Source organism: Ovis aries, chromosome 2 (genome assembly GCF_016772045.2).
Source record: "Ovis aries strain OAR_USU_Benz2616 breed Rambouillet chromosome 2, ARS-UI_Ramb_v3.0, whole genome shotgun sequence".
NCBI lineage: Eukaryota > Metazoa > Chordata > Mammalia > Artiodactyla > Bovidae > Ovis > Ovis aries.
Genome location: NC_056055.1, coordinates 133,848,618 through 133,872,132, shown reverse-complemented (window position 1 = coordinate 133,872,132; position 23,515 = coordinate 133,848,618). Strand labels below are relative to the sequence as shown.

At 39.4% G+C, this 23,515-nt stretch overlaps 1 protein-coding gene across 9 annotated transcripts in view; it reads left to right on the top strand.

Annotated features, from left to right (window-relative positions):
- The first annotated feature begins 4,080 nt into the window (after positions 1-4,080).
- MTX2 (metaxin 2) overlaps positions 4,081-23,515 on the top strand; it is a 77,536-nt gene continuing 58,101 nt past the window's right edge. For 8 of the 9 annotated variants that reach the window (XM_042243691.2, XM_004004561.5, XM_042243686.2 and 5 more), the window contains exon 1: positions 4,081-4,319. Coding sequence is in view for 2 of the 9 variants with exons in the window: in XM_004004561.5 (XP_004004610.1) it covers positions 4,280-4,319 (40 nt within the window). In the remaining 7 variants the exon portion in view is untranslated. Of the gene's footprint in view, positions 4,320-4,415; positions 4,511-23,515 lie in introns of all 9 variants that reach the window. The other variant, XM_042243688.2, reaches the window with a different exon arrangement.

The window sequence follows — 23,515 nt, the reverse complement described above, 5'->3', positions numbered from 1 at the left end:
CTATGCAGGAAGCCCAAGAGATAAACCTATTATCTCTACTTCTTGGCAATTCTGAATCTCAGCCAGCAAGATGCTGTTGCTTCTTAAACTCTGCTATGTTTATGTCCACGTGAGTTTTTGGTAAGTTGAAATTCAGTTTAGCAAGTTTCCTGGTTGCAGAGGGTGATACTGATGTGTGTGTATGTGTGCGCTCAGTTGTTTCAGTCATGTTCGATTCTTTGTGATGCTATGGACTGTAGGCCACCAGGCTCCTCTGTCCATGGGATTCTTCAGGCAAGAATACTTGAGAGGTTCTCATGCCTTCCTCCAGGGGATCTTCCTGACCCAGGGACTGAACCCACATCTCCTACATCTCCTACATTGCAGGTGGATTCTTTACCACTGAGCCATGGGGAAAGCCCACAAATGTTGCTTTATCCTTAAGAAAATCATCTACTGTAGTGAGTAGAATTGTGTCTCTTCTCTCCCACAATAAGATAGGTACAAATTTCTGATCCCTGGTACTGGTGATCTTATTTGGAAATACGGTCTTTGCAGATGAAATCAAATTAAGATGAGGCCATCTTAAATGAGGTGGGCCCTATTATGTCTCTTCTCTCCCACAGTAAGATAGGTACAAATTTCTGATCCCTGGTACCTGTGATCTTATTTGGAAATATGGTCTTTGCAGATGAAATCAACTTAAGATGAGGTCATCTTAAATGAGGTGGGCCCTAACCCAATGACTGGTGCCCTTATAAGAAGAGGGAAATATGCCCACATAGACACACAGCCTCTTGTCTATTGACAAAAGTAAAAGAGGAGAGTGAAAAAGCTGGCTTAAAACTCAACATTCAGAAAACTAAGATCATGGTATCCAGTCCCACCACTTCATGACAAATAGATGGGGGAACAATGGAAACAGTGACACACTTTATTTTCTTGGGCTCCAAAATCATTGCAGATGGTGACTGCAGCCATAAAATTAAGATGCTTTCTCCTTGGAAGAAAAGCTATGACAAACCTAGACAGCCTATTAAAAACCAGAGACATTACTTTGCCAAGAAATTCCGTCTAGTCAAAGCTATGGTTTTTCCAGTAGTCATGTATGGATGTGAGAGTTGGACTATAAAGAAAGCTTAGTGCAGAAGAATTGATGCTTTTGAACTGTGGTGTTGGAGAAGACTCTTGAGAGTCCCGTGGACTGCAAGGAGATCCAACCAGTCCATCCTAAAGGAAATTAGTCCTAAATATTCATTGGAAGGACTGATGCTGAAGCTGAAACTCCAATCCTTTGGCCACCTGATGCAAAGAACTGACTCATTTGAAAAGACCCTGATGCTGGGAAATATTGAAGGCAGAAGGAGAAGGGGATGACAGAGGATGAGGTGGTTGCATGGCATCACTGACTTGTTGGACATGAGTTTGAGCAAGCTTTGGGAGGTGGTAATGGACGGGGAAGCCTGGTGTGCTGCAGTCCATGGGGTCGCAGAGTCGGACACGACTGTGTTACCGAACTGAACTGAGACACGCAGCAAAAATGCATATGATGATGTGGGGCAGAGATTTGAGTGATATGTCTACAAGCCAGAGTAGGCCAAGGATAGCTGACAACCCCCAAAAGCTACAAAGAAGCAGGGAAGAATTCTTCTCGGCAGCTTGGAGAGAAAGCATGGTTCTGATGACACCCTGATTTCAGACTTCTAGCCTCCACATATTTGAGAGAATAAATTTCTATTGTTTTTAGCCACTCAATTTATGGTTACATGTTATGAAACTAATATACTAGTTAAAGAAGTAGAACTATGGACCAAAAACTGTAATAGAGCTATAGAAGCATAAAGAAAGAAGACATTGCTTTCTAAATGTCATGGACAGTAATTCTCAGAACATCATGTTTCTTTGCAGAAACTTAGTAAGCTATCTGACTTTTAAATTTACCGTGATTATTTTTATTGAGGTATGATTGACGTAGTAGTAGTGTTAGTTGATCAGTTGTGTCTGACTCTTTGCAACCTCGTGGACTATAGCCCACCAGGCTTCTCTGTCCATGGGATTCTCCAGGTAAGAATACTGAAGTGGGTTGCCATTCCTTTCTCCACAGCATCTTCCCAACCCAAGGGGCAAACCCTGGTCTCCTGAATTGAAGGCAGATTCTTTACCGTCCTAGCTACGTAGCAAGCTCTATGATTGACATGCAACATTATACTAGTTTCAGATGTACAGCATAGAGATTCAAAATTTGTATGTATTGTGAAATGATCACCACAATGCATCTAGTTAACATTTGTTATTCTGCGTAGTTACAGTGGGTTTCCCTGGTGGCTCAGACGGTAAAGCATCTGCCTGCAATGTGGGAGACCTGGGTTCGATCCCCGGGGCGGGCCGGGGTCGGGGGGAAGATCCCCTGAAGAAGGAAATGGCAACCTACTCCAGTACTCTTGCCTGGAAAATTCCATGGACAGAGAAGCCTTGTAGGCTACAGTCCATGGGGTCTCCAAAGAGTTGGACACGACTGAGCGACTTCACTTCACATAGTTACAGAAGTATTTCTTGTGATGTAAACTTGTAGGATTTATTCTCTTAGCAACTTTTAAATATGCAGCACATTATTACTGTATCATGTATTGCTGTGCTGTACATTATATACTCTTGACTTATTTTATAACTAGAGAAGTTTGTACCTTTTTATTTCTTACACCCTGCCTCTGTCACCCACCAATCTGTTCTTTGTAACTATAAGCTTTCATTTCTTCTGTTTTTTTTTTTTTCATGTATAAGTGAGATCACATGGTATTTGTCTTTCTCTGACCTATTTGTTAGGATAATGCCCTCAAGGTCCATCTATGTTGTTGCAATGGCAGTATTTCATTATTTTCTAGGGCTGAATAATATCTCTTTGTATGGATGTATATACAGTGTACCTATATATTGTGACCTTGGGCAAACCACTTATGTTTTTAAGCCTCAGGCTTCCCTGGTGGCTCAGCTGGTAAAGAATCCGCCTGCAACGCTGGAGGCCTGGGTTCGATCCCTGGGTTGGGAAGATCCCTTGGAGAAGAGAATGGCTGGAGCCATTCTCCAGCATTCTGGGCTGGAGAATTCCATGGACTGTATAGTCCACCCGGTTGCAAAGAGTCCAACAAGACTGAGTGACTTTCACTTTCTTATTTGCTTCAGCTACTTTCTCTCTGGCAAGCATGGTTGAGTAAAGAAATAATTAAACAATGTCTGTCCATGGACCAATCAACAGTAGCTGAATAAAGGAAATTAATGTGGATTTGAAATCTGGGCTTGAGTGGACTCCCTGGGAAGGCAGTTTAACCTTCCTAAGCCTGTTTCTTTACCTGTAAAAGGGCAATAAGATCTCACCCGGTTGTTTAGAGGATGAAATGAAATAGAATACTGTATATATATTTTAAGTCTGGTATTCAGTGGACGCTTAGGAATGCTACAGTAATACGTGGAATCTAAAAAATACAACAAAGTAGTGAATATAACAACAACAACAACAAAAAGACAAATAGAGAAAACAAATTAATGGTTACAAGTGAGGAGGAGGAAGGGGCAATACACGAGTGGGAGTGTGGGAGGTACAAACTACTGGATGCAAGATAAGCTACAGGGGATAAGCAGGACACAGGGATATAGGTAATATTTTGTAATGCAAATGGAGTTTAACCTTTAAAAATTGTACAAACATAAAATTTAAAGGAAATGGCAACCCACTCCAGTATTCTTGTCTGGAAAATCCCATGGACAAAGGAGCCTGGCGGGCTACAGCTAATGGGGTTGCAAAGAGTCGGATACGACTAAGTGATTGAGCACATAGAATCATGAGCTGCCTCTTGTTTGAAATCACTTAAAAAAAAACCAAAACTTATTTGCTTACAAAAATTTCGCTTGGAAAGGAAACTGAAAACTTCTGGGGTACACCCGCCCACGCTGTACGCCAGAGTCGGGAATCAGATACTCTTCCCTTCTCCCTCACCCTTCCCGGGGTGGCCCCCAGCGGCCGGGAGCCCGGGGACAGGAAATGCCAAAGAAGGCGGAGGCGGGGCCGGCGGAAGCGCTCGCGCGCCGCTGTCAGCTGCGCCGGAAGTTCCTGGCCAGGCCTGGCGGTAACCTTGGAGTCTCAGCCGGTGGTGCTGCCGCCGCAGTCGCCGCGGGGGTGGGCTTTGGGAATCCGAGCGTCAGCCGGAGTCAGGCCTGTTAGGTGCCCGGAGCCTCCGGGGTTGCGCGGGAGTTCGCTGAGGATCTCGGGGAGCAGGAACTGCGGGCGCAGGGCCGCCCAGCCGACATGTCTCTAGTTGCGGAAGCCTTAGTCTCCCAGATCGCAGGTAGCGTGTGTGGCCGCGGACCCGGACGGAGGCGGGGGCCGGCGTGGGGTAGTCGTAGGGAGCAGTGCGGCTTTAAGCACTGCAGCTTTCCTCCAGCCTTGCAGCATTAGACGCTGAACCCAAGCTTCGGGATAGAGGCGGGCACTGACTACCATCTCCTGGATGAGAAAACGGGGAGAAACGTGGCTAAGGTCAGCCTGGAGGAGTGGAAATCCCATGCGTTTTTCCTGGGCAGTGCTTTGTCCAGCTACCCATTGGGTCTGGAGGTGTTGGGATAAGTGGAGAACGCTGTGGGCTGGAATTAAGGTGAGGGGCGTGGCCATATCCGAGAGCTTCAGAGTTAAGTATGGGGGCAGCCTCGGTGTGGGACCTGAAGTTCAAGGTGCATGTCACTAATGAGTCGCCATTGTCATTTGAGAGGCCAATGAAGTTTCATCTCAGAGCAGCACAGTATTGCCATTTGCTAGGTCTTCAGCATTCACTGACACATTTTAAAGACTGCATGAATTTTTTGAAACACCTTTGACATGATGGACTGAATATGACTGTTGTAAATAGAGTTACAGTATATTTTGAAAATTTCTGTTATTGAATATATTTCTGTTATCGAGGTTCTTATTTACTGTAGTGAAAGATAGTAAATATTGTTGAGAAAGTGAGAGATTATTGTAGGTATAGGTTGATGGGTTAATCTTTAAATGGAGTTAGTCTTAAACGTCCTAGAAGTATTTTCATTGAGTACAGTAAATATTTAGTTACCCAGGATACTTAGGTACCTTTGCAATAAGGTAGTATTTTTGAAATGGAAAGTATTGAATGTCATGGAATTTGCCAAAATGTTTTTCATTACATCTTTGTTAAAATTCATTTCCTTTTTCTTTTTCTCACTCAAAAACATTGTCTTCTAAAAGTGAGGGAAGCTCCCACTAGATTGCAAGCTTCTTGAAGGCAGAAATGATACTTACATTGTTTCTAGTATCTTGAGGACCTGTCGGTGCTCAAGAAGTGACCTGAATCAATGAATAATCAATCTTGAGATTTCAAGCAATGATTATTTGTTTTTACTGTTCATGTTTTTTAAAAAGTTAGATCATGAATGTAGATGACTATATTAAAATATTTCATATATTTAATATTTAATATATTAAATATATAATATTTAATATATTAATACCATATTAAAATATTTCATAATGTATGCTGATACTGGTATACAGTATGCATGTTCCCTAATGTGTGATTTCTTAAGGAAGAAATGAATATCTTTTAATCAATCTGAAATTTTACTTCAATTACTGAAATTTAGGAGTTTCTATGAATTTGATCAGTCTGCCATCTTAGCCTGGAAAATCCCATGGATGGAGGAGCCTGGTTGGCTGTAGTCCATGGGATCGCGAAGAGTCAGACATGACTGAGTGACTTCACTTTCATTTTTCACTTTCATGCATTGGAGAAGGAAATGGCACGCCACTCCAGTGTTCTTGCCTGGAGAATCCCAGGGACGGGGGAGCCTGGTGGGCTGCCGTCGATGGGGTCGCACAGAGTCAGACACGACTGAAGTAACTTAGCAGCAGCAGCAGCAGCAGCCATCTTAGCTATTTGGGGTGATCACTCTAGGAGGAGGCATTTATAGATGGATAATTCAATAAGTGGTGTTGGGACAGCTCCTAAGTTATGACACTGCAAGAATAAATTCTAGATGGATTAAAAATTTAAGTGTAAAATAAGAACAAAAACCAAATTGTAATAAAATAATTAGGAAAAATATAGGTGATATAGTGTAGGATGCGGAGAAGGCAATGGCAACCCACTCCAGTAATCTTGCCTGGAAAATCCCATGGATGGAGGAGCCTGGTAGGCTGCAGTCCATGGGGTCGCAAAGAGTCAGACATGACTGAGCGACTTCACTTTCACTTTTCACTTTCATGCATTGGAGAAGGAAATGGCAACCCACTCCAGTGTTCTTGCCTGGAGAATCCCAGGGACAGGGGAGCCTGGTGGGCTGCCATCTATGGGGTCGCACAGAGTCAGACACGACTGAAGCAACTTAGCAGCAGCAGCAGCAGCAGTGTAGAATGCCTAAGCAAGACCCAGAGTTCAGAGTGCATGGAAGAAAAAATTAACAGAATTTTTGCAGATACATTTTAAAAGCTTCGTACGATGAGGCACATAAGTTTCTACAAATTAATAAGAAAAAGGCAGACCAACAGAATCAAAGATAAAGGATAAGAACAGGCAGTTTACTAAAGGGGAAATGCAAATCAGCAGTGAACATACGAAAAGATGCCCTCCATCACTAATTTCCACCCAGTCAGATGGGCAGAAATGAATATGATAAATTTTAGTACTGACTCTGGCATGGGGAAAACAGTTGTCCTCAAAGTATTGGGGAGTCTGTAAGAAACAGCTGGTTTTGGGGAACTTAACATAGCAATATTTATTTAAATGCTACTGCAGATGGTGATTGCAGCCGTGAAATTAAAAGACGCTTACTCCTTGGAAGGAAAGTTATGACCAACCTAGATACCATATTAAAAAGCAGAGACATTACTTTGCCAACAAAGGTCCGTCTAGTCAAGGCTATGGTTTTTCCAGTGGTCATGTATGGATGTGAGACTTGGACTGTGAAGAAAGCTGAACGCTGAAGAATTGATGCTTTTGAACTGTGGTGTTAGAGAAGACTTTTGAGAGTCCCTTGGACTGCAAGGAAATCCAACCAGTCCATTCTAAAGGAGATCAGTCCTGGGTGTTCATCGAAAGGACTGATGCTAAAGCTGAAACTCCAGTACTCTGGCCACCTCATGCAGAGTTGACTCGTTGGAAAAGACCCTGATGCTGGGAGGGATTGGGGGCAGGAGGAGAAGGGGACGACAGGATAAGATGGCTGGATGGCATCACTGACTATGGACGTGAGTTTGGTGATGGACAGGGAGGCCTGGCGTGCTGTGATTCATGGGGTCGCAAAGAGTTGGACACGACTGAGCGACTGAACTGAACTGAACTGACTCAGAAATTCTTCATGGGATTTATCTGATAGAAATATAAGGGCCAGTATTTATACAACTGTAGTAATTGTAGTATTATCTGTAATAGCAAAAACCCGGAGACATCCTAAATATATATTGTTACAGCATGCGTGGTCAGTTGTGTCTGACTCTTTGTGACCTCATGGATTGTAGCCTGCCAGACTCGTCTGTTCATGAGCTTTTCCAGGCAGGAATACTGGAGTGGGTTGCCATTTCCTACTCCAGGGGAATTCCCTCATCCAGGGATCTAACCTGGATCTCTTGTGTCCCCTAATTGGCAGGCAGAGTCTTTATCACTGCACCACCTGGGAGGGTATGGTTATGGCATGCCCACATTATTACAGATACTAAAAATGTAGAGGTATAGCCGTTAAGCTTTCCTGGTGGCTCATTGGTAAAGAATCTACCTGCCAATGCTGGGGACATGGATTCAATCCCTGGGTTAGGAAAATCCCCTGGAGAAGGAAATGGCAACCCACTCCAGTATCCGTGACTGGGAAATCCCATGGACAGAGGAACCTGATGGGCTGCAGTCAGACACGACTTAGTGACTAAACAACAATAGCAACATAGCTGCTAAGCATATTGGCTTGAAGACTCTGATTATCTTAAATATTAATAAAAACAAGTTATAGAATAACATATATATATATAGTATGAACTATTTAAATAAATGAATCCTGTGTAAACAGGTATATGTAAGCAAAAAAAATGTAGGAGAATATTCAGTTTTAACTGGTAATTTCAGAGTAATAAGGATAGTGTGTTGGTGGAGTGAGAATATTTTACTTTTAAATGTAAATGCTTATAATTATAAAAATTTGGAAGATTATATTTTGGCAACAGCAAAAAAAATGATGGCTAACATAATTTATATAACCTTGTATTTGACTAGTAAGTGTGACTCAAATTCAGCAACTATTTCACAGTATTCTGCTTCTTGTCACAGCTATTTGTAAGGCCTCCTCAGGCAGCCATTTTGCTTTTTTTGCATTTCTTTTTCTTGGGGGTGGTCTTGATCCCTGTCTCCTGTACAGTGTCACGAACCTTCGTCCATAGTTCATCAGGCACTCTTGTCTATCAGATCTAGTCCCTTAAATCTGTTTCTCACACTGTATAATCATAAGGGATTGATTTAGATCATACCTGAATGGTGTAGTGGTTTTCCCTGCTTTCTTCAATTTAAGTCTGAATTTGGCAATAAGGAGTTCATGATCTGAGCCATAGTCAGCTCCCGGTCTTGTTTTTGCTGACTTTATAGAGCTTCTCCATCTTTGGCTGCAAAGAATGTAAGAAGTCTGATTTCGGTGTTGGCCATCTGGTGATGTCCATATGTAGAGTCTTCTTTTGTGTTGTTGTAAGACGGTGTTTGCTATGACCAGTGCGTTCTCTTGGCAGAACTCTATTAGCCTTTGCCCTGCTTCATTCATTCTGTACTCCAAGGCCAAATTTTCACTAATAGCTGTGAAAAGAGAAGTGAAAACCAAAGGAGAAAAGGAAAGATATACCCATTTGAATGCAGAGTTTCAAAGAATAGCAAGGAGAGATAAGAAAGCCTTCCTCAGTGATCAGTACAAAGAAATAGAGGAAAACAACAGAATGGGAAAGACTAGAGATCTTTTCAAGAAAATTAGAGATACCAAGGGAACATGTCATGCAAAGATGGGGTCAATAAAGGACAGAAATGGTATGGACCTAACGGAAGCAGAAGATATTAAGAAGAGATGGCAAGAATACACAGAAGAACTATACAAAAAAGATCTTCACGACCCAGATAATCATGATGGTTTGATCATTCACCTAGAGCCAGTCATCCTGGAATGCGAAGTCAAGTGGCACTTAGGAAGCATCACTACGAAAAAGCTAGTGGAGGTGATGGAATTCTAGTTGAGCTATTTCAAGTCCTAAAAGATGATGCTGTGAAAGTGCTGCACTCAATATGCCAGCAAATTTGGAAAACTCAGCAGTGGCTATGGGACTGGAAAAGGTCAGTTTTCATTCCAATCCCAAGGAAAGGCAATGCCAAAGAATGCTCAAACTACCATACAATTGCACTCATCTCACACGCTAGTAAAGTAATGCTCAAAATTCTCCAAGCCAGGCTTCAACAATAGTTCATGTGAACTGTGAACTTCCAGATGTTCAAGCTGGTTTTAGAAAAGGCAGAGGAACCAGAGGTCAAATTGCCAACATCTGCTGGATCATCAAAAAAGCAAGAGTTCCAGAAAAACATATATTTCTGCTTTATTGACTATGCCAAAGTCTTTGACTGTGTGGATCACAATAAACTGTGGAAAATTCTTCAAGAGATGGGAATACCAGACCACCTGACCGGCCTCTTGAGAAATCTGTATGTAGGTCAAGAAGCAACGGTTAGAACTGGACATGGAACAACAGACTGGTTCCAAATAGGAAAAGGAGTATGTAAAGGCTGTATATTGTCACCCTGCTTATTTAACTGATATGCAGAGTACCTCATGAGAAACGCTGGACTGGAAGAAGCACAAGCTGGAATCAAGATTGCCGGGAGAAATATCAATAACGTCAGATATGCAGATGACACCAGCCTTATGGCAGAAAGTGAAGAGGAACTAAAGAGCCTCTTGATGAAAGTGAAAGAGGAGAGTGAAAAAGTTGGCTTAAAGCTCAAGATTCAGAAAACTAAGATCATGGCATCCGGTCCCATCATTCCATGGCAAATAGATGGGGAAACAGTGTCAGACTTTATTTTTCGGGGCTCCCAAATCACTGCACGTGGTGACTGCCGTCATGAAATTAAAAGACACTCACTCCTTGGAAGGAAAGTTATGACCAACCTAGACAGTATATTAAAAAGTGGAGACATTACTTTGCCAACAAAGGTCCGTCTAGTCATGGCTACAGTTTTTCCAGTGGTCATGTATGGATGTGAGAGTTGGACTATAAAGGAAGCTGAGCACCGAAGAATTGATGCTTTTGAACTGTGGTGTTGGAGAAGACTCTTGAGAGTCCCTTGGACAGCAAAGAGATCCAATCAGTCCATCCTAAAGGAAATCAGTCCTGAATATTCATTGGAAGGACTGATGCTGAAGCTGAAACTCCAATCCTTTGGCCACCTGATGTGAAGAACTGACTCATTTGCAGGGACCCTGATGTTTGGAAAGATTGAAGACAGGAAGAGAAGGGGACAACAGAGGATGACTTGGTTGGATGGCATCACCGACTCAATGGACATGAGTTTGGGTGAACTCTGGGATTTGGTGATGGACAGGGAGGCCTGATAATGGATAGCGATCACTGTGGATAGGGAGACCCACACACACGCACACACAGACAGACACAGACACACATAGACACTTACGTTCTTGTGGAGGTTGGCCAACCAGACGCTAAGGCTACAAGGTAGATAGCCATGAAAGGGCTCCAGGAGGAGAGAGCATGTGCAGCTGCTTGCGGAGCCTGAGCTTTGTTTGTTAGTAAGTTAGGCCCACCCAGGATAATCTCCCTTTTGATTAACATAAAGTCAGTTCATTGGGGCTTGCTTTAATTATGTCAGCAAAATTCCTTCCCAGCTTGCCTAGAGTAGTATTTGAATAACTGGGAGGTGTTTGCTACAAAGTGGCTGTCTTCCCTCTGTGTTCCCAACACTGCTGGAGGATGTCCCTTGTAGCCCACCCTGATAAGACACAGTAGAAAGGGTATTCTGGCAAAGGTAGTTTAGTCTCACCAGTTTAATGGACTTCAGAGCCATCACAGGTGTATATGAATTTGCTGATACAAATGGTACTTGCAAATACATATTTGTGTATCTAACTGAATAGTTTATTTGGATAAATTTTTTAAGGAGAGAATTTTGAATTTTTCTTTTAACTAAGTGACGTGGAAAGGAATGGTCTCTATATAACAACATGGCTAGATTAAGAACTGTAAAAGGAGGATAAATAGTCTGGATATTGAATGGTTTTCAGAATCTTTTATAACAGCCTGTGTATTTTAAATTTTCACTTGCTTTTTTTTTAACTGGCAAGATTTTCAATACATTTCTTGAGTTTCAGGTTAAAAAATCATTTTTTACAGATAGTTGGGTATGAACATATCCTGGGGAATGATTCAGTATTCGCATTTGGGTTGTGTGACCACATTTGGCATGGTCACTGTAGTAGCCAAAGGGATGGAATACTGTGACAGGAAAGGGGTGACTCACTTGCGTATCTCTGTACCAGGAGTGTCTCCAGCTTTTAGGGTTCCACACTGTCATCAGATACATGCAAAAAGCTAGAGAAATGCTGAATTTAAACTGTAGGAATCTTCTACAGTGCTGATCACTTCCTTCGCCTTGCTTTTTTCTGTGGACTTAGAAGTGAGAGTCAGACCTGAGTTCTTACTCAGCTACTTGCTAAATGTGTGACCTTAGGCAAGTCACTTGCCTTTTTAAGATTCAGGTTTCTTATTTGCAAATTGGTAAAGATAATTGTAGATTATTTAAGGAGTAGATAAGAAAAGATAGAAAATGTTTGGCATTGTGTCTGGCACATAGTAGGTGCTCAATAAGTGTTCATTAATGTTATTTTTGGCTCATTTAACTATCACTTTTTCTTTCTCACTGGACTTTGCCTCTGTCCTCTTATGTAACAATACAAGTTTGGTAAAACTTGTAAAATTGCTTTTAGATAGAATACATAATTTATATCAATAATATAAAATATGTGTAAACAGTTATTACATTTATTAAAGTTACTCCTATAACAAATTATTCCATTTGTTTCAAGATTATACCTTTGATAAGTTTCAGCCATATTTATCTTCATTATATAATTGAATCTTCAGTATAGGTAATAGATGTAAATACTCTGAGGCTTTTTCAGTGGTGGTTTATTTATGAGGTTTTGCTGAAAAGTTTTAGCCTTAAAAAATTAGTTGCTGTGTATCTGGTTGATGATAAGAGTAAGTGTCCATTTTTGACCCACTGTGCTAGATAAAACATAGCTGCTGATATTTAACAATTTGATCCTTTTAGGTGTTGTTTTTATTTTATGGATAAGGAAATTGAAACTTGTATAAAAACAAGGCTACTGGAGTAAGATAGAACTGATTCTAAGCTCAGTTCTGCCTTTTGTTAATAATCTTGGGCAGACCTTAGTAGGCCAGTTTCCTTATTTGTGAAAGGGGGACAGTATATTTTATAAAGTATGGAAGGCACCTCATTTAGGGTGGTACGTGGTATGTTTAGTACATGGTGGTTTCTGTTATGCTTTGTTTTCCTGGTGCCTTTGAGGATGTTACCATTGTAATATCCTCGTAATATTTTGGACACCAAAATATCCGAAGTGTCTTTATTTTTATTAACTATACCATCTTTTCTGAGTTAGTGAATATTACTTCACTAATGTGTTGATATATTTTAAACATATTAGTCAATTTCATCATAGCACAGTTAATAATCTTTTGAAATCAGGGCAATGTCTGTTCTGTTCTTTATTTAGAAGCTCCGTAAACTACGTAAAGGATGAAAAAGAAGACTTGGGATATTTCATTTATCTCATTGTGGGTATGCAGGTGTTTAATTATTTAAATGTATTAATAATTTCCTTCTAGCAGTAGCATTACTTTATGGTATCATCTCGGAAAGTAGTTTTACAGCGTTCCGTGGCATCCTTATGTAAACATGAAGTTAAGTGTAATAAGTACAGACATGTTTAAAAATTTTGTTTTTATATTAGTAATAAACTTTTTTATTCCATCTTTCTTTCACATGAATACTGGGAAATCTGGACTTAGAGCATTTCAGGAGGATTCTAGAGGCTCAGTGAAGTGGAAACTATGGGTTAAAAGTCCTTTGTATAATAGAAGTGATGCTGTTGGTCACAGGTTTATTGAGAATAAAGAAATGATAGTCAGGGCTCTTATATCTGTATATCGAATATCTAATAATCATTGTGACAGATATTTGAAAAAATACATTAAATTTCTTTGTTATTGAAAATAAAGGTTTGTTAGTTATTTGTAATCTGCATTCGGAGGCTTTTCCAGTATTGAGGAAGGCACTGAAGGATTAATAAGCTATTGAATTGGCCGTCACATTGCAGAGAATCTTTTTCATTTGTGTTCATTGTAGGAATAGTCTCATGCTGTAGTGCTTATCACCTTGGCACCTGTGAAGTAAATATTGAAGGGGCAGATACAAAAACAAAGACAAAATAGGTTATACTTCAGATTAGAGGCAAAACACAATTTATTGACATCAGTGTGATTTATTTTCTTTTATCATGTTTGTATTCATGAATAGATTGGAAACCAGATTCTTAGAGCCAATAATTTGTTTCATTTTAGAAAACTTTGGTATGATGTGAAGACCACCTGAGAGACTTGTTTTTGATGTTGTAATAGTGCATATTAAGCATAACATGAATTTTGTATGCTTTATTAACAATCTATACTCTTAAATTACTTGACTTTTCATTTTTAGCTTAAAAGATTTTGGTGCCCGATAAAATTTGTCAGTCTCTCTTCTGTGAGAACTTCTGAGTTATTAATGTTAGCTCAAGCCTTTCATAGTTGAGTGAAAATTGAAAGAAAACATCATCAAACTTCTTAACATTTTTCAAACATTTTTGATATTTCTTGATAAGCAGTTATCAGATGGACTGAAGATGTCAACTGGAAATGAGATATTAAATTCAGGCTTCTCATTTTTTGTTCAAAGACAGAAGTTATATTCAGCAAATCCAGCTACAGACATTTATGTGTAGAAGTATCTGCCTTGGCAGTAAGAGAAATGCATGTTTAATTTTTTATTGCTTTGTAAATGATCCTGTACTCTGTTCTTGAACACTTCTCTTATTTTTGTACGCTTTATAAATGAATCATGGTTTTGAACTTTTCTACATCAGTAATAAAAATGAAATTTGATTGGTTAGTAATAAAGAAGGTTCTTTTCATAAAAACAATCATTTTTTCATGGCAATTCCCATTAACTGTAACTGCTTTAGCAAAATAGAAACCATAAAAAGCATTTCATTATGCTTATACACTTAGATCTGTTGTTGTGCTGATTATATATTTTTATCTCTAAGAAATTTTATAAGCCAAAGAAGTTACTTCATGACTTAACCTGAGATGTTAATTTGGTTAGATGGTTTTATTTCTAGACTTAGAGCAGGTTTTTGCTGTCAGTTATCTTTTAGGCTTTAGAGAGCAAAAGAGCTGCTTGTATTTTCCATAGAATATATTTTTAGGGTGAGTATCTAATTTGTGCTGGGTGCTCTGCTAGGTGCTGGGGTACAAAACTGGGTAACAATCGTTGCTTTTGATGAACTTAACATCCTTGTATAGGACACATCCATCAAAACAGATAATTTGAATACAAAGTGGTATATCCTATAATACAGATGCTAATTTAGGAAGTCTTTACTGAGCCTTTACCTCTCTCCTCTCAAACCGAATTAGGGGTGTTAGATAATTAGTGAGCATCTGAACTGCTCTCCCTGCACGCTCACCCTCTGTCTGGTGCGCTTGTGATTATTATTATTTGTGTTTTTACTCAGCTCAGATTTCATCTCCTCTTGTGAATTCTTTCCTGTCTTCCTCAAGCAGGTTGTTATTTCTTCAAGAAGATTCCTCTATTGCTTTATACAGACTTCCGGTCTGATGCTTATATTGATGTTATTGAATACATTCTGTGAGCTTAGAGATTGTATATGGCACTCACACAATTTATCTAGTTTTATTCTTCCAACAGCCTTACAAGGTGGGTCATTTTCTGCTTTCTACAGATGCAGTAAATGAGGCAAGAAAGATTACATAACTTGGCCTAGGTCACTTAGGCAATAAGTTGTAGAATGGGGAGGGGAACCCAGCCATGTCTCACTTCGAGACCTGTGTCTTCCCCCTGCCCCACCTGTATTGGTTTATTGTATTCTAAATGGTTATGTGTATCTCAGTTACCTCTTCTCACTCCCCCTATTCTGTGCCCCCCACCTACTCAACAAAATTAGATCCTAGAGAGCAGTGGCAGTTTTATATTAATCTTTGTCTATTTATCATCGTCCTTGGTACATTTTGCAAGTTTAATAACCTGTGGTAGTTCAGTTACAGGCTTTAATATACTTTTTTCTGCCTCTGAGGATTTTCTTTCCCTGTGTTCCTTGTTCATGAAGGGATTCTGTGATGGTTAGGCTCTATTATCTTGTTTCCTGTTTATTTTGTCTTTTTGTTTTTGTTGTTGTTCTTGGGGAATCTTGCAATTCTGCCAGGATTTCTGGAGATACAACAACAGATCAAATCCTCTGTAGGGAATCATTTGTCTCATGGCTACCAGAGAGGAGTGAGGCAGGAGGAACAGAGAGTTCTCTGGTTACCTAGCGTGATAGGAGCAAGTGACTCTATGTCTAGTATTAGGACATAGTAGATATTTAAAATAACAGATTCTATTATTACAGTGACTGTAATGAGCTTAGAGTGGTGGGGAGGATTGTTTCTTAGCTGAAGGGACATTTATTTTCCATTTACCAGGATTAGATTTAGAAAACCATTAAATCTTGAAGGTTAACATTGTTAGCAGTGTTGAGGTCTGATATTTGTGTGGGACTGTTTGTCTTTTCTCAGTTTTTTGGCCAGATATTGGACTTTTAATCTAAACCAGCTGTTTTTGTATAGCTCTGCTATTGATCACATATTCATCTTTGTTTCTGAGAAAAGCTCAGACATGGTGTCAGTGTTTCCTTTTTTATGAATTCCAGATTACCATTTTAAAAAACAAAATTCGCATTTTGAGCCCTAGCTACAAGGTTCATATCCATTCACAGTCACTTGGAGTTGGCCAGCTTTTTATTGGAAATTAATGAAAAATGATGGATCATTTTTATAATGAGACAGAGTCTAAACATAACCCTTTGAGAGGATGACATATGAATCCTTACTGAATAAGAATGGAACGTTTTCAGTTTTAGCTTGTATTCAGTGTCGTCTGGGTTATTGGCTTGATGATGCTATGAATTTGTTTTCTTCACCCTTGTTAACCTCCAGAAATTTGTCTGTTTTCTGAAATTGATCCTTGAGTAACTTTTTGAAATTGATCTCTAGTTTCAAATAGATAGGTTCAAATGGCTCACGTTCAAATCTCATAACTACTAACTTAATTTTACTTTCCTTATTGATTACATTTAATGGAAAAACTATCATTTAACCACTTTCTGTTTCCAGAACAAGTGCGGCCTCAGTTCATTAATCTTAAAAGCTTATTCTGGAACACTGTAAAATTGCAACATGTTAACTAAAGTATGTTTTAAAACATGGCTTTAAGCCATATCCACAAATACTTCAGTAGAATAAGATGGGCAAAAATCTTCCTGAATAAAATTAATCTACACAGATCCTTACTGCCACATTCTTTAATGAGGCAAATGAATGAAAGGGGTGAAAAGAACTTATTCTTCCTTCAGGTGTACTCCATGCCCGCTGGACAGTCTTTTTTTTTTTTTTTTTTTTGTGGTCACTGACCATCTTCATCAGATTTACTGGGCATGCCTGTGGCAAGTTTGGATTCTTCGCCTTCATTTCTACAGTATCAGAATCTCTGAGTTTAGGGTTTGATGGAAATACACAGTTTTACGAAGTTTTTTAGGGGATTCTTGTATATTAAGGGTTGAGAACCATTGTTGTAGAATGATGATAATTGCTTTAATTATAATTAGTTATAATAATTATTACCCAAGTATGTTTATTTGTGGGTTCTGTAAGAGGTTAGCTAACACAGTTGTGTGTTCATGGACGCTGGAGTCACAACCTGACAAACCCTAGCCCTTGTCACTGATTAGCACTGTGACTTTGGAAAATTATTTATGGATGTGCCTTAGTTTTCTTACTGTAAAATAGGGATAATAATAGTAGTGTCTGCCTCATCAAGGGCCTCCCAGGTGGCGTCAGTGCTGAAGAACCTGCCTGCCAGTGCAGGAAACATAAGAGACATGGGTTCAATCCTTGGGTTGGGAAGATCCCCTGGAGGAGAGCACAGCAACCCACTCCAGTATTCTTGCCTGGAGAAACCCATGGATTGAGGAGCCTGGTGGGTTGTAGTCCATAGGGTCGCGAAGAGTAAGGCATGACTGAAGCAACTTAGCACACATGCACCTCATAAAGTTGTTGTGAAACAGTTACTATGTCAAGCACTTAAGTGCACAATAAATGCAAGAAGTATTTTAAGATCTATTTATGATCTATAAGTTATATACCTTTTTAAGTGTAAAGTTAAAAAAAATAGTATATTTATAGAGATGTGATTATTACCATAATCCAGTTGTAGGACAAACATTTTCTTCACCCCCAAAAGAAATTTCTTGCCTATATACAATCGTTTCTATTCCCAGGCCTGCCTAGTCTACCACTAACCTACTTTCTGTCTGTAGATTTGCCTTTTCTGAATATCTTGTATAAATGGAATCATGCAGTGTGTATTCTTTAGTGGTTGGCTTTTTTCACTGGGAATAATGCTTTTGAAATTCATCTGTGTTGCATCAGATATTCTACTTGATTCTTTTTTATTGCCAAATAATGTTCTATGGAATGGATATACCACATTTTGTTTACTCATCAGCTGATGGTCATTTGGGTTGTTTCCACCATTTGATTATTATGAATAATGCTGCTGTGAACTTTCTTGTACAAATCTGTGTGTGAACATGTTTTCCCATTTCACATGGGTGAAATCCTAAGAGTGGAATTGCTGAGTCATAATGGTAATTTCCAGAAACCACTAAACATTTTATATCCCCACCAGCAGTGTGTGAGAATTCCAAATGCTCCATAGCCTTTAAATATTTGTTACTGTCTGTCTTGTTAATTATAGTCATTTTAGTGGCTCTGAAGTGGCATCTCCTTGTGGTTTTGAATTGTGTCTCCCTAGTGACTCATGATATTGAACATTTTTTCATGTGCTTGTTGGCCATTCATAGAGAAATATCTATTCATATCCTATGCTCATTGAAAAGACTGAGTTGTCATCTTTATTACTGAGTTATAAGCATTTTAAACTATGTGCTAGATATTAGCGGTAAAATTCTTGAGGAATCTTAACTGCTGTCATCATCACTGCCACCACCACTGCCATCATCATCTGTGAAAGTAGAAGTCTAATTTTTTTTAAATTTATTTTTTTATTGAAGGATAATTGCTTTACAGAATTTTGTTGTTTTCTGTCAAACCTCAACATGAATTAGCCATAGGTATACATATATCCCCTTCCTTTGAATTTCCCTCCTATCTCCCTCCCATTCCACCCCTCTAGGTTGAAACAGAGCCCCCGTCTGAGTTTCCTGAACCATAGAGCAAGTTCCTGTTGGCTGTCTATTTTACATACGGTAATGTAAGTTTCCGTGTTACTCTTTCCATACCTCTCACCCTCTCCTCTCCTGTCCTCATGTTCCTAAGTCTGTCTCTGTGTCTGTTTCTCTATTGCTGCCTTATAAATAAGTTCAGTACCATTCTGCTGCTGCTGCTGCTGCTGCTGCTAAGTCACTTCAGTCGTGTCCAACTCTGTGCAACCCCAGAGACAGCAGCCCACCAGGCTCTCCTGTCCCTGGGATTCTCCAGGCAAGAACACTGGAGTGGGTTGCCATTTCCTTCTCCAGTTTTTGAACGTGAAAAGTGAAAGTGAAGTCGCTCAGTCGTGCCCAACTCTTAGCGACCCCATGGACTGCAGCCTACCAGGCTCCTCCGTCCATGGGATTTTCTAGGCATGAGTACTGGAGTGGGGTGCCATTGCCTTCTCCAGCTATTCTAGATCCTGTATATATGTGTTAGAATACAATATTTATCTTTCTCTTTCTGACTCATTTCACTCTGTATAATAGATTCTAGGTTCATCCACCTCATTAGAACTGACTCAAATGCATTCCTTTTTATGGCTGATTAATATTCCACTGTGTGTATGTACTACAACTTATTCATCCATTCATCTGTTGATGGACATGTAGGTTGCTTCCATGTTCTAGCTATTGTAAATAGTGCTGCACTGAACAATGGGATATATATGTGTTTTTCAGTTTTGGTTTCCTTAGGGTATTTGCCTAGGAGTGAGATTGCTGGGTCATACAGTGATTTTATTCCTAGTTTTTTAGGGAATCTCCATACCATCTTCCATAGTGGCTGTATCCATTTACATTCCCACCAGCAGTGTAAGAGCATTCCCTTTTCTCTACACCCTCCCCAGCATTTATTGTTTGTAGACTTTTTGATGATGGCCATTCTGACTGGTGTAAGGTGATATCTCATTGTAGTTTTGATTTGCATTTCTCTAATAATGAGTGATTTTGAGTATCTTTTCATGTGTTTGTTAGCCGTCTGGATGTCTTCTTTGGAGAAATGTCTGTTAGGTCTTTTTCCCACTTTTTGATTGGGTTGTTTGATTTTCTGGTATTGAGTTGTATGGCTGCTTGTATATTTTGGAAATTAATCCTTTGTCAGTTGTTTAATTTGCTGTTGTTTTCTCCAATTCTGAGGGTTGTCTTTTCACATTGCTTATAGTTTCCTTTGCTGTGCAAAACCTTTTAAGTTTAATCAGGTCCCACTTGTTTACTTTTGTTTTTATTTCCATTACTCTAGGAGGTGAGTTGTAGAGGATCTTGCTTTAATTTATGTCATCGAGTGTTCTGCCTATGTTTTCCTCTAAGAGTTTTATAGTTTCTGGTCTTATATTTAGGTCTTTAATCCATTTTGAGTTTATCTTTGTGTATGGTGTTAGGAAGTATTCTAATTTCATTCTTTTACATGTAGCTGTCCAGTTTTCCCAGCACCATTTATTGAAGAGGCTGTCTTTGCCCCATTGCATATTCTTGTCTCCTTTGTCAAAAATAAGGTGTCCATAGGTGCATGGGTTTATTTCTGGGTTTTCTGTCTTGTTCCATGGTCTGTATTTCTGTTTCTGTGTTAGTACCGTACTGTCGTGATGACTGTAGCTTTGTAGCATAATCTGAAGTCCAGAAGGTTGATTCCTCCTTCTCCGTTCTTCTTTCTCAAGACTTCTTTGGCTATTTGGGGTCTTTTGTGTTTCCATATGAATTGTGAAATCTTTTGTTCTAGTTCTGTGAAAAATGCCATTGGTAATTTGATAGGGATCACATTGAATCTGTTGATTGAGTTTGGCAATATACTCATTTTCACAATATTGGTTCTTCCTACCCAGGAACATGGAATATCTCTCCATCTGTTTATGTCGTCTTTGATTTCTTCCATTAGTATGTTATAATTTTCTGTGTACAGTTCTTTTGTCTCCTTAGATAAGTTTATTCCTAGATATTTAATTCCTTTTGTTGCAGTGGTAGATGGGATTGATTCCTTAATTTCTCTTTCTGATTTTTCATTGTTAGTGTATAGAAATGCAAGTGATTTCTGTGTGTTGATTTTGTATCCTCCAACCTTGCTAAATTCACTGATTAGCCCTAGTAATTTTCTGATACTATCTTTAGGGTTTTCTATGTACAGTATCATGTCACCTGCAAACAGTGAGAGCTTTACTTCTTCTTTTCTGATCTGGATTCCTTTTTATTTCTTTTTCTTCTCTGATTGCTATAGCTAGGACTTCCAGAACTATGTTGAATAATAGTGGTGAAAACGGACACCCTTGTCTTGTTCCTGACCTTAGGGGGAATGCTTTCAGTTTTTCACCATTGAGAATAATGTTTGCTGTAGGCTTATCATATATGCTGCTAAGCTGCTAAGTCGCTTCAGTCATGTCCGACTCTGTGCAACCCCATAGACGGCAGCCCACCAGGCTCCCCCGTCCCTGGGATTCTCTAGGCAAGAACACTGGAGTGGGTTGCCGTTTCCTTCTCCAGTGCATGAAAGTGAAAAGTCAAAGTGAAGTCGCTCAGTCATGTCCGACTCTTTGCGACCCCATGGACTGCAGCCTACCAGGCCCCCTCCATCCATGGGATTTTCCAGGCAAGAACACTGGAGTGGGGTGCCATTGCCTTCTCTATATCATATATGGCCTTTACTATGTTGAGAGGTTCCTTCTATGCCCATTTTTTAAAGGGTTTTAATCGTAAATGGGTGCTGAATTTTGTCAGAGGCTTTTTCTGCATCTGTTGAGATTATCATATGGTTTTTGTCTTTCAGTTTGTTAATATGGTGTATCACATTGATTGATTTGCATATGTTGAAGAATCCTTGCATCCCTGGAATACACGCAACTTGATCATGGTGTATGAGCTTTTTGATATGTTGCTGAACTCTGTTTGCTAAAGTTTCGTTGAGGGTTTTTGTATCTATGTTCATCAGTGATATTGACCTGTAGTTTTCTTTTTTTGTGTTGTTTTTGTCTGGTTTTGGTATCAGGGTGACAGTGCCCTCATAGAATGAGTTTGGAAGTGTTCCTTCCTCTGTAATTTTTAAAAAAGAGTTTTAGAAGGATAGGCATTAGTTCTTTAAATGTTTAATAGAATTTTCCTGTGAAGCCATCTGGTTCTGGGCTTTTGTTTTCTGGGAGATTTTTGATCACAGCTTCAATTTCAGTGCTTGTAATTGGAGTGTTCATAATTTCTATTTCTGCTTGGGAAAGCTGAGCACAGAAGAATTGAAGCTTTTGAACTGTGGTGTTGGAGAATGCTCTTGAGAGTCCCTTGGACTGTAAGGAGATCCCCATCCTAAAGGAGATCAGTCCTGGGTGTTCATTGGAGGGACTGATGTTGAAGCTGAAACTCCAATACTTTGGCCACCTGATGCAAAGAGCTGACTCATTTGAAAATACCCTGATGCTGGGAAAGATTGAGGGCAGGAGGAGAAGGGCATGACAAGAGGATGAGATGGTTGGATGGTGTCACTGACTCAGTGGGCATGGGTTTGGGTGGATTCTGGGAGTTGGTGATGGACAGGGAGGCCTATGTTGGTGATGGACAGGGAGGCATGCTGCAGTTCATGGGGTCGCAAAGAGTCAGATACGACTGAGCGACTAAACTGAACTGAACTTGGTTCAGTCTTGGAAGATAGAAGTTTTCTAAGAAAGAATAGATATGCAAAGTTAAATGGAGGTAGATGAAAAAGGTTTATATACATTAAAGATTAACTGCTAGGAGAAAAGAACAGTAGGAAAGGCAAAGAAGGGAATAAGTGTAAAAAAATATATAATAGGTTTAAAAATTAATAATTAAAATTATAAAAAAGAGAAAATAAAAAGAAAATGGAAGAAGAAAGAAAAAAGGGAGAAAAAGGAAAACTCCACAGAACTGCAAAAGGCCTGCTTAGAGGCAAAGGTTTATAACAACAGTAAAAGGTGTGACTGAATATTCGCATATACATATGCACCCATAAGCAAAATGAAAACAGTCCAACAAAAATAAAGTGCAATAGATTGACCTGGCGAACAAAGGAAACCCAAAATTATATCTACCAGAACAAAACTAACTAAAGCACAGACTGGAAAACAAAACTAAAGCAAGGTGCCAATTGGGGAATAAAGCAATAAAAATAAAACTAACAAATATATTGAAGAAAGAAAGAATAGATATGCAAAGTTAAATATAGATAGATAAAGAAGATTTATATACATTAAAGATTAACTGCAAGGGGAAAAGGACAGTAGGAAAAGCAAACAAAGGAGTAAATATAGAAAACATAATAGGCTTTAAAAATTAAAAAAAGAGAAAAGAGAAAAAAAGGAAAACTCTGCAGAACTGCAAAAGCTCAACAGAGAGGCAAAGGTTTATAACAACTATAAAAAAATGTGACCAAAAAAAAGCGCAAAAGCTTAATTAGATTTCATAATGCCAATAAAATCGACAACTACAACAAAGTGGGCGAAAAACAGGAAAAAAATCCAAAAGAATCTAGAGAACAAATCAAAACATAAAAACAATAAATGTTTTTCTTGAGTCACTGCTGTCAGAGTCCTTTCCTTCGCTGGAAGTCACAGTCCACCTCACCTCCCTAGGATGCCCTCCTAGGATGCTTATCTCCGGACCTACTGTGGGGGCAGCTCAGATTCTTATCTGGTCCTACTCCAATTTGTTCTTGCCTCCAATGTCCACAGCTATCAGAACTAGTGTGTTCTCTTTTGTGGGAGCTCTCAATGACCTTTTATATATTTCGTAGACACAGTCTGCCTAGTAGATCGTGTGGATTTAATCTGCAGCTTGTCCAGCTGCTGGGAAGGTTTTGGTTCTTCTTCCTTAGCCACACTGCCCCTGGGTTTCAATTGTG